The 12,336-nt window shown below is 38.0% G+C and overlaps 1 protein-coding gene across 4 annotated transcripts in view; it reads right to left on the bottom strand.

The window, feature by feature from the left end:
- The window catches only part of dcbld1 (discoidin, CUB and LCCL domain containing 1), a 38,017-nt gene extending 26,315 nt beyond the window's left edge, over positions 1-11,702 (bottom strand). For all 4 annotated transcript variants that reach the window (XM_016556475.1, XM_016556477.1, XM_016556476.1 and 1 more), the window contains exons 1-5: positions 11,439-11,702; positions 6,499-6,717; positions 3,235-3,378; positions 1,859-1,910; positions 983-1,055 (exon numbers count right to left, since the gene is read on the bottom strand). In XM_016556475.1, coding sequence (XP_016411961.1) covers positions 983-1,055; positions 1,859-1,910; positions 3,235-3,378; positions 6,499-6,717; positions 11,439-11,514 — 564 coding nt within the window. In that variant the 5' untranslated portion in view covers positions 11,515-11,702. The remainder of the gene's footprint in view (positions 1-982; positions 1,056-1,858; positions 1,911-3,234; positions 3,379-6,498; positions 6,718-11,438) is intronic.
- Between the last annotated feature and the right edge of the window lie 634 nt (positions 11,703-12,336).

Below are 12,336 nucleotides of genomic sequence, written 5' to 3'. Positions count from 1 at the left end.
TCTTCACGACATGGCGGCAGCAACAATACTACAACAAGAATAAAAGTTACGCTTTCTTTCTTTGCGTGAACATTTGGGCGGTGTTATGCAAATCTTCCCACATAGTGAGGTAGATATGTGGGGGCGTGTTCGAACGAGCCGTTTTAGGTAGGTGTGGCTAACTCTTAACTTTTATAAAGAATATCTCTTTGGATTTGAGACTTTAGTCTTTGCAACTTTACAGATCTTCTTTATGCACCAAGAGCTTGTAACACTCTAAAGAGAAAGGAAAAAATGAAATCGCATCATATGACCCCTTTAAATGAAAATAACCTTTTAATTACCCTCACAAAATCAATGCTGTGACACGCATAAAGCTCGGCCAGCTTAGCTTTCACAAACAGGAAGAGATTTTACCATAATGCTAAGCCTTCAGAAAGGCCCTTAACTTGAGTTATAGCTCAAAGCCCAAGCACATGATTCTCTCCACATCAAACTATCCATTGCTGCTCGGCCAATCCCTCGTGTAGCCCAAAGCTCCGACCCCGATTCACTGGAGAGGTATGCACAATTACATAAACTCCTTTCATTCAGAGTTCACTGCCCACTAAGTGACCAGGGAGAACAATGGAGGCAGCACAAATGATCTGTCACCGCGTATCCTCAGGGCGTCCACATACACACACACACAAGCCCTGTCACAACAAATGGCTGTCAGACAATGGGACGAGCCATTAGTGCATTCCACCCCCGACCGCTGGCCTGCTTAACATTCCCCGTGAAGGCCCTAGAGGCCTGAGCACCTGTGGGAAAATCTGCTTAGAGAAGCTGCTTTTCCTGGCCGAGCCGCTGCATCTGAAACCTCTTCGGGAAGCACCCCGCCGAGCAGCTGCTTGGCTGTACGTCGTCCTTGTAAATAAACTTGCCTAACATTCTCCCGCGGACGCGGAATGAGCCGTGGCATGCCAGCCACACCTGAGGAAAACAATGAGACGCTACTCACATGTCTGTAGCCCAGGGAAATGTCCCCAGACACGTCTCCCATCACCGCTGCACATCCGGCCGGACAGTACTTCCTACACGGGACGAGAACAAAGAGAAAGATCTGCTTACAGCACGTCAGTTAATTATAGCCGACGGCTATAATTATGAGATTCCATATATAGTGAGATTCCAAAATTATTAGCATCAATGGAATGAGACATAGTCTGGAAAACTGTGACTATTACCTAGAGTTACTTTTTTTTTATTATGTAATGTCTTGTAGCATGGATATATTTCAATTGAATAGCTGTAGAGAGGTCTGGGCAATACATATTGAATATTCTCAATATATCCACTATATTTATGTATTTATTCATGTATATTTGTGCTTTTGTGATGATTTAAATGCAATTTTACTTTTATTTACCTAAAGAGTGGTTTCACATTCCTCATTCCAATTATAAAAAATATTCTAAAATTAAATTCTGATTTATAATCATCAAATTTATAATAATATTAGTAATAATAATAATAATAATTGGGTCAAAGATGAGACGTCCCATTTTGGTGTTTGCAATTAAATTTACAAAACTGATTTTATATACATAGAAAGCATATTAAATGCAAATAAATTGTGTACTTTAATGCTTAAATAAAATAAATTAAATAAAATGTCAAAATATAGGTGAAATAATGTTCCATCGTCATTCAGCGTAACAGATATATTAATGTTAAAATGAAACAACATACTTCATACTTTTTCTAGATCTAAAAATGTTTTGTCTTTGACCCATATACACATTTTTATAAGGCTGAAAAAATATGAAGCTTTATCAGCCAGCTTGTGTAAGTGTAACATTTTCCAGGCTTCTCTATCCTGAAGACATACTCTCACCTGTACTTTGACACCGGGAAATGACTGCCTCTGTCCAAGCATGTCAGCAGCTCTGAGGAGGAAAGCAGAGGAGGCCACACAATGAGGGTAAAAATGGAGCAGATCAGAAGTGTCTCCACAAAGGAAACAGGCCCCCAACTCAACAACAAAAACAAGAACAACAGGACATGAGCATCACAACAGGATGAAGACCCACTTCGTGCACTTCCACGTATAGGATTGAAGCATTTACTTAGACATAAACCTCACTCACTCACATGACAAAGTCACAGACAATTACCATATATATATATATATATATATATAAATACATTAGCATTAATAATAACAATAGTTACAATAATTTACAGCGAGAATAAAAGTTACTCCTTCTTTCTTTGCGTGAACATTTGGGCGGTGTTATGCAAATCTTCCCACATAGTGTGGTAGATATGTGGGGGCGTGTTCGAACGAGCCGTTTTAGGTAGGTGTGGCTAACTCTTAACTTTTATAAAGAATATCTCTTTGGATTTGAGACTTTAGTCTTTGCAACTTTACAGATCTTCTTTATGCACCAAGAGCTTGTAACACTCTAAAGAGAAAGGAAAAAATGAAATCGCATCATATGACCCCTTTAAATGAAAATAACCTTTTAATTACCCTCACAAAATCAATGCTGTGACACGCATAAAGCTCGGCCAGCTTAGCTTTCACAAACAGGAAGAGATTTTACCATAATGCTAAGCCTTCAGAAAGGCCCTTAACTTGAGTTATAGCTCAAAGCCCAAGCACATGATTCTCTCCACATCAAACTATCCATTGCTGCTCGGTCAATCCTTTGCATAACCCAAATCTCCGACCTCGATTCGCTGGAGAGGTATGTACAATTACATAAACGCCTTTCATTCAGAGTTCACTGCCCACTAAGTGACCAGGGAGAACAATGGAGGCAGCACAAATGATCTGTCACCGCGTATCCTCAGGGCGTCCACATACCATCGGCATTAGGCCTATTTCTGAAAGAAATAATAAAATGCGACTTGTATTCGATCGTTTTTTTATATAGCCTACATGTAGCGTATTTTAACCATGCAGCAAACCTTTTTAAATATTTTGATAAATTACTGAAAAAAAATTAATAAATGACTTTTTAAACCGTTTAAATGATTGTATTAATCGGTCAAAAATTCTTACGACAAATGGCTGTCAGACAATGGGACGAGCCATTAGTGCATTCCACCCCCGACCGCTGGCCTGCTTAACATTCCCCGTGAAGGCCCTAGATCGGTCAAAAATTCTTACGGTCGGTTAACGGTTAAAATGAACATCCTTAGAAGCTACATATGTACAATGTTGTGTTAAGATGATTCACACTTTTCATTTTAAAGTAAGGGTACCTTTGTGGTTTTCTGTGGAGTATGAAAGCAGGAATCCTCTTCCAGAGATGTGCTGGCTGCTACGAAAGCGGACGGTCAGTTCGCTGGAGTCCGTGTGAATCGGTGCAGGCTTGGGCATCAGACCACCACAGTACTCCCAGGAAACTAGATGAAATGCAAGTGAATTTATTAAACTTTATGAAAATTTAACCCTAGATAAGGAATTAGATTCATATTGATTATTAGTAATATGAATGAAAATGAACATCCACCAAAACTGGGTTCAAAATTAACACCTGCCAAGTGCCAAATAAAAATATAAATAAAAGTATAAATAAATGGTTTAGAAGCCATTTATGAAACCAAAAAGGCAGAAATAGTGTGTTTCTGGAAAGTTTAAGACTTGTCTGCTGACTGAAGGATAACACCCCGAACACTGATGAGATTTTGATAAGCTCTGATGATTATCATGACAATTTAATCTGTAAAACATTATGACCGAACGGACCAAAGGGTCAACACACCGAGAGGTGTGAATGACAAAACTGTCAAACTCTGCACCAACACAAAGCTTTAGTCATCCAACGTCTCTCAACTGCTGTTTAAGAATCACTCAGAGAGGAATTCCAGCCATCCTGCTGCAGGACGCTTTGATCAGTGGATGCGGCTGAGGCTCGACTCAGACACCATAACAGTGTTTGTGGTTAAAGGGTTGGCTGGGGAGGAACCAGATATAGTGTGGGAAGATTCAGGTCTATCCACAGCAACAATTCTGGCTTCAATACAAACACCCAAAGCTCTGTTCTAACAAAACAACTTTTCAATCCATGCAAGAAAAGTATTCCTCCAATGTTAAAGATCCAAGGATCTACACAAAGGAGGGCAGTTCGTCTTTTCTGACCAGGATGACCAAGAAAGACCTCTGGTTCAGGGCTGAAAGATTATAGCCTAATAAGTCAGAACAGCCCATTCACCTCGAGTGAAGTGCTGCTATATCCTTTTCCTTCACCATCCATCATTCACAAAGCAGTAGGTGGGTACATTCATCACACAGAGATTCAGATGTAACCTGCAGTTCTTTTGGGATTTTGGAGAGAACGGGGACGCTCTAGATCAATTTCTCGTAGGGCTGGGCGATTTTTCCGATTAATTTGAATTTAATGTTTTGCCGCGATTTAATTTTTTTGAAATCGAGAAATCGCGATTTTGAATAGAAATATTGCCAAACGTTAAAATTAGACACTTTGACAATATGCCAATGATAACAATAAAGAGAAAACGATCCAACCGCATGTCGGCGCACGTGATTAACCGCTCACGTGTGACGCGCTCATATTACACAGAATGCGCTTTTGTGTTGACAAAGATGCGACGCAGGCAGTGGTCCATGATGTCATATACTAATAAAAATGGGTATTTGTTAAAAATTTATATCTTTATGTTGTTCCTCTGACAAGATATTATTACAGCATACCATAGCTTTACTGGTGTATAAATACCTCTACTTCAAATGTTTATCTAAACATAAAAATTGTCATATGGTGTGACTGTCCGGACTATGTGTGACCTTAATAATATAACCATATATCTCAGCAAAGTATAAATAATTGATAGATTTACAGTTTAAGTAACAGAATTAGACATTTTTAATGGACACAGAAAGTGTTGATGTCTGTGCGTGATTTTAAAGCAAGTTCTGGCTAAATACATTTTGTCCGTAAAATGGGCGTCATATGGTGTGACATTACAATCTGTATTTTGAACGGGCAATAATTTGGACATCATGCTTTTTTATTTTGAATGGCGAAGACGTGCTCACCCACAGACATTCACAGGTTCATTTTGAAGTATTAACAAAACAACAAAGCTAATTCTCTTCACGGAACTTATGTAATTACCCATTATACATTGTGATATAGCCTGGTTCCTTGGTCCGTAAGATCGGATTGCTTTCTCACTACAACCTAACCGCTCCAGAGTTCGTTTTCAATCGAGCCGAGAACACCTCGTTCAGGCGATCTCGGACCGATTGTTTTGGCGTGGATCAGAGCGCGATTGCCGTGTTCACATATGCCCAAACGAACCGAGCTAAGGGGGGAAACGCGCCAGGTTCCGAAACAACGGGCCAGGTGTAAAAGCACCCTTAGAATGTTGGAATGGATCAAACAAAAACCAGACACATTAAAGAGCAGCAAAACGGCATTTATTGTTGCATTTCTAGACTTTGTTTCATACCAAAAGTAACCTGCTCTGTCTTGTCTGTCAGTGCGTTGTCAGTTTCCTCTTTGCTCTGCGATGTATTTTTCACTGCGTGAGCACATGATGTGTAGCGTGAGAGCGCCATGGCTTGTCGGACGTAGTAACAGTAACGAAAGGGGATGAGTCTTTGCGAAGGGTCAATCAAAAAAAGAATACACTTTATGCCAATATAGTGCAAAAACAGCAAGCTCATTCGAAAAGAAAAATAGCAGAAATGGTTGATAACAAGTGACAATATCCTTTAGGAAACAGAATTGGCAACATTTCACCATAAACTCTGAAACATCCTCTGACACACTGATTTCTGTGGTTTCCTCCTGCTTTACAGTAAACTTATCAATGTGTGACTGGTGCCGACTCATGACAGCATTCTGATTTACAGCGCTTTACTCAGGTTTACTCACAGTAATGTGATCTAGAGGAGTTTAAACTGACTAAAGAGCATATGATCAACTATATCACAATACGACTGCACAAGTACAACCAGACTCAAATTAGATTTCTAAATACAGCAGTCTTTCCTACAGTCTTTCCGGTTCAGCCCCACACAGCAACAATTGGCTCAACCAATGGTATCAGTTTGGGGCAGGACTGTATCTGTTTTTCCAACCAACGGAGGTTTGGGAAACCTGTTTGAAAATAATCATTAGGTTTGGTGCCACACTTCAATTTTAAATTAAAATGCAGCTGTCAAAATGTCCTTTACTCTAATATTCCTGAGCAGCAAGACAGTTCATCTTCTTGAGAAATGCACTAAAGCTTCAAGAAAACCACTAAGACAAAAACAACTTATTCCACCACATTTTTTTCATTAATCAAACAAGAAAGCCCTGATACACTGACAAAAGATGAAGACATCAAAACAAGAAGCTGTACCACCATTCGCCACTGAGAACATCTGGTTTTCATATATTGTTTGACCCCAATGGAGGATCTAGTGACCACTAGGGAATAACTAGATAATGGCTGAGAAAACAACATTATGTAAGCACCATGTACAACACATGAATGATTCAAACAGCTCACCCATTTCTGCCCCATACGATCCTTTCAGAACCTTCAAATAGTCAGTCTCACAGTCCTTCTTCTCCATGTTCAGGTCTCCAAACTTGAGGACAATAGTGTGGCCAATGGGTACGCGGATTCGCCATTCACACCAGGAGTTGTTGGGGTAAGTTCCTGGGTAGTTCTTGGAGGACAGGACACCACTCTCTTGGCCAAGGACATAATGACCACAGCCATCATCTGTAAAAGAAAAACGAGAGTTTGTTGTAATAAAGAATGCTGAATTCAGACCCAGGAGGAACAAGACTAACACTCAATATTTAGTATGCAAAGTGTATTTTTTCATGCTCAAATTAGAGACAATCATTGACTGTGTTTACATGTACAACAGATCAGTATTTAAAAAAAAAAACATTACAATTCAAAAGTTTGAGGTCAGAAAGATTTGTATATTAAGAAATCACTTATAGCAAGGATGCATTAAATTGATCAAAAGTGACAGTAAAGACATTTACAGAACAATTCATTTCAATTAAATGCTGTTTGTCAGAACTTTCCATTCATCAAAGGATCTTGAAAATGATGCATCATGGTTTCCACAAAAATACTATGCAGCACAACTGTTTTCAACATTGATAATAATAAGAAATGTTTCTTGAGCAGCAAATCAGCATTAGGGGCTTTGACAATATCAAGACGATTATTATTATTATTATCAGGCTAGTATTATTATCTAATTAATATTAGGGCTTATTTGTTTGATCATGTTTCTTTTTACTGATTTTTACAATGTTGCGCATTATAACCATTCACATACAATTCTGTTGAGTTTAAGAATGCAATAGCCAATCAGAGGCGTTCAGATGAGTCATCGCTGAAACAGCAGAGTTTTGTTGTTCAGTGTGCGCGCTGCTGACTTAAAAGGCTTCGCTTAAAAGACTTAGGCTATTTCAAAAACATAAAAATTTCACTCACCCAAACTGAAAGTCAAAGAAATCACCTTAAATTAAAGCTTTTAAAGCTCATTCCTTAATTTTAAAAGACAACATAATATTGATTCAAGCCCCAGACTCATTAAACTCTTGTAGATACCAAAACAGCAATCCAATCTATTATGTAACAGCAAGACTCCAAATGCACAAGAATGACTGATTCTGTTGCAACAAAAGATTACATGAAACCAAACAAGCCAATGCACGCCAATGCAATGCAATGCAACCTAATGTAAACCAAATAATATTATATTAGCCAGCAGAAAGTTTAATTTACAGAGTGGTTCAACATGTACATGCCCCTAAGACAAGTCAAAACACCAGAAGAAGCCTCTACTTAGATCGAAGTATAAGTTTTGTAATTAAAAGTTGATACAGCACCCTTATTAGAGAAATACATTGTTCCTCACATATGCTCACTGATCAGTGACAAAGGTGGTGTTAGAAACCGTCAGCTGCCAGACACAAGTCTTATGGATGATCCCAGGGCGAAGAGCTCCCACGCTGAGTATTTGAGCATTTGTGCAAGTACTGTCAAGAATGTTACTGTTCACTGATATGTTAAGGCTCCGTTATGCCACTGTCTCCCACAGTAAAGGCACTCACACCTGTGATGGCACCATCAACTCCTTTCCTTCCAGACAGCTGAGTCTCCAGCAGCCACGCAGGAACTTGGCGTTGATGTATGCGCATAACAGACTCTGAGACCCCAGAGTTTCGTGACATCGACGGCATTCTTAAATGACACTAGGAATGAAACGGGACGAATGCTATAAATAGCTCCGGTGTGTTTCTAAGGGAACATTCACCCGCACTAACCAGAAGTGCTTTCTTTGACCTTAGCTAGTATTACGTCAGTGCTAAATACTGGCGGACACACAGTGGCCTTTGTGGTGGCGTCTGAACTCCATCCAGATGTAGGGTTGGGTCGGTGCAAGAAAACTAATGGACGGAAACCTTAGGGCAGGTGGTGGAGGAATGACATCACATGTTAATCATGGCCATGCAAACAAATTAAAATCTACAACTGCACATTTAAGGCAAGACAGCCCAAGTGAACAGGGTAAAAAAACATTTTTGTATTACAAGCTTTCTGAAATGTTATGTTTGAGACTATATTAATTAAATATGCACTAATTTTCATATATTTACAGAAAAGAAATCTGAACACTGGATAAAGCCAGGTTCAAAATTTGTTTCATTTTGTTGACATATTAGAGGCAATGGTTTTTACTGAGGCGATATATATCTTTTTATATCTCAGAATCAGAAAATACTGTCATAAGCCAGAAAAATATAAACTTTCACCACGTTTTTAGTTATAAAATGTTAAAAATGAACAAACTGCTCTGTAAAAACCTTCAGAATATATAAAAATATAAAAATTCTGTCTCAGTGCATGAGAAAAGAGCCCTTAAATATATGTACAGTAATTGGAATATACACAAGCAATCAGATAAAGCTCAATAAAATACTTAAGTGTATTTTGGATGTTTTCTTTAAACTAGTTTGAAACAACCCGTCATGAAAAGCCAAATCTCAAAATTGACCAATTCATGAAAAACAATGTTTTAGCCTGTAGTGTCTTGCCTTGAAGAATATTCAAGATTATTTATTAAAAAGGAGTCAACAATAACATTTATTTAAAATGACCAAAAGCGGTTTTAGCTCTTTTTTCCATTCATTCCAACAGAGAAGAACACAACAGAGCTTCAAAACCTGCTCTTTCAGCATGTTAAGGAACACCTGGCCATCGTCTGCCCCAGGGTGGAAGACAAATATTCACAACAGAGAGAGTTCTGCATGTACAGACAATTCGACTGTCTCCTAACATGCACCAAATAAGGGTTCACACACTAGTTGAGGATATTCTATTTAGCCTGTGATTTTGCAGCAATGCCGTAGAACAACTCCAAAGAAACTTTCAGTGAACAGTTCTTAAAAGAACCATTTTTTTTCTTATGTGAAGAGCATTTTATTAATCTAAACACCTTTTTCACTATAAAGAACCTTTTGTGCAATGGAAAGCTTCCATTGATGTTAAACGCTCTTCATGGAACCATTGACGCCAATAAAGAACATTTATATTTAAGAGTGTACAATCAAAAACATGATGCTTGGCAAGAATACTGCCAGTATTTATGTTAAAGCAATAGTTCTAGGATAACTTACTATAATACAAAAATAAATAACACGTCAAGGGGAGTGATACCATACAGTAAAGAAGTACTCTCTTATCCATCCAATTAGACCTTGTGGGTACTAGAGTTTTCAAGAGTAAAACAAAATTCAAAAAGGTAACAAAAGTGGACTGCTTTAGTGAGTGAACTAAATCATTAAGCATTCCTGCAGCTTAAACAGTAGAGCAATGCCAATGTCATGGGTTTGATTCCAATAAGATTTATACCTTTAAAAGGATAGTTCACAAAAAAAAAAAAAAAACATCTCTCAGTTTGCTCACCGTCATGTCGTTTCAAACTCTTAAGAATTTAATTCATCTTAGAAACAAAGATATTTTTAATGAAACCTGAGAGGTTTCTGTCCCTCCACTTAAAGTCAAGGTAACCAAACTTTAAAAGATTCAATAAGGTTATAAATCTGTTCATCACATTAAGGAATTGTATCTCTTCACAAAACTCGAATCAAAGCGCTCAATTCATGTGGACTCATTTTATGACGCTATTATAACCTTTTCCAGATCTTTTAAGTTTTTGCAACCTTGTCTTTCAATGGAGGTACAAATTCTATGAAACCTCTCAGGTTTCATTAAACATCTGTGTTTCGAAGATGAACCAAAGTCTTATGGGTTCGGAACGTCATATGGATAAGTAAATCATAACTTTATTTTGGGGTGAACTAACCCTTTAAATGAGAGCTTCTGCAAATGCATGAAGATAAATCAACCAATTCATTGGAAAGATCAGACTCAGAGTGATTCATTCCCAAATCAGACATACATGCTTCTCTCATGAAACTGCCACGGAGAGCTAGTGCAGATGTCAAGGTGTTCAGTGACAAATTATTTATATTTCGGTCTGTTTAGGTAATATATGGTTTAAAAAACATGGAATATAGTGCACGAGTCATATGGATACTTTTATATGTTGCTTCAAAGCTTGAAAACCTCAATCAACCAGTAAAACTCTTCAAAATTTCTCTATTTGTGAACCACGAAAGAAAGTAATAACGGTTCCGAGAGTAAATACCAGCATTTTCACTTTTGGCTGTACTATTCCTTTAACAATGAAAGGTTTCTCCAGTTGTTTTGTCTCAATGTGTGCACAGTAAGCTACTTTGGATAAGGTCATATGCAGAATAATAACAAATATCCCAGCAGTAAAAAAAAAAAAAGACCTCAGTGCAGCAATGAAAGTTATGGGTTTCCAGATGCTGCTTTGACCATCCAGGCACTCTGACTGCAATCCAGTTCCATTGTGAGAGTGATTTGAGGGAAAGTTGTCCTCATGGACAGACTGCGCCAGCATGTTGTGTCAACTGCTGCTACAACACAGTCAGCACATGTTCTAATGACACCAAATATCTTACCTACTACGTATAAGGATATCAACTTTTTAGGTATTAAATCTCCAGGTTTACGAGTTGGAAGCAATTCTACAGTTTCATGGAGAAACATGCAACACGACACTGTTCCTGAACACAAATTCTAAGACAGCATGTACGCGAAACAAACATATGTCCCGGTTTAAACTGTAATCCAAGACTATTTCTAAAATGATAAATCAAACTCACAGAGCTCAAGAGTTTACAGGATCAATCTGGAGCTCGTGTAACAAAGTTTGAAACATTATATCTCCTCAGAACAAGCTGTGCGTTTACTTGTAATGATATAAAAGCACAAATGCACGCTACATGCAAACAACTACACAAAGTCCTCCACCAGTAACCTCTGACGCCTCAGCAAACTGCCCCTTTTGTTTCCGATCATCTGCCGTGTTTTTGTTCACTTACCCGGTTTTTCGGCGAGCACGAGCGGGTGAATTGAATAGAAGAGAATCAGTCCATGCAGTAATGTGTTTCCAGACATCTCCACTTAAAACCGCTGCGAGTGAGAGTAAAACGCGAGGGAGCATTGGAGAAGCGTCACGGGAGCATGTTTACCGGGAGAAACTCGTGTACGTGTGTCCGCGCGGATCCCCAAACGCTTTGAATGAACTCTTCTTCCGTGTTTCTCCCACAGGCGGCACCAAGCGGTTACTAGACCAGTCTTACGGGTCTGTCTTGTGTCAGGCGGTTAGTAGCCTATAGTAGCCTAGTATAGATACGGAGTATGGTATGGATACAAAGTGATACTTAAAGGAGATATATAAGCGATACATAAACGGCATTTCTCCAACTTCAGGCACTTTTATGTCTCAAGACAGAAAAGAAAAATATTTTAATTACACTATTAGATTTCAACGTTTTATTTTTGTTATAACCTACGTCACATTTTCCCCTATGTTGGTATGTTATAATTTATGTTTTTTGTGTGTGCTATTTTTCAAATGTTTTAACCTTGTCCCCCAGACCCAGAATTTTAATCGTAAAAAACGAAATTTGTAACAAATTTTACATTTTAAAAAATCAATTAAACTATAAGAAATATATATATATATGTGTGTGTGTTTTTTTTTTATTAAACACTTGCTTACGGAATACAAAAGTGAAAAAACATATGCCAAGGAAAAGAGCCAGGGGTTCAAGGATGGCAAAACAATACATAGCAATTAAAATTCAGAAGAAAGAGAGAAATAATAACAATAATAATAATAATAATAATAATAAAATAACAACAACAACAAAAAACGATTACATAAAAAAAAATTTAAACAGATCACATAGCAATAAACAAAACAATCTTTCCTAC

The sequence above is a fragment of the Sinocyclocheilus rhinocerous genome, unplaced genomic scaffold (assembly GCF_001515625.1).
Source record: "Sinocyclocheilus rhinocerous isolate Xijiao unplaced genomic scaffold, SAMN03320098_v1.1 scaffold827, whole genome shotgun sequence".
NCBI lineage: Eukaryota > Metazoa > Chordata > Actinopteri > Cypriniformes > Cyprinidae > Sinocyclocheilus > Sinocyclocheilus rhinocerous.
This window is presented reverse-complemented; position numbering and strand designations above follow the sequence as displayed.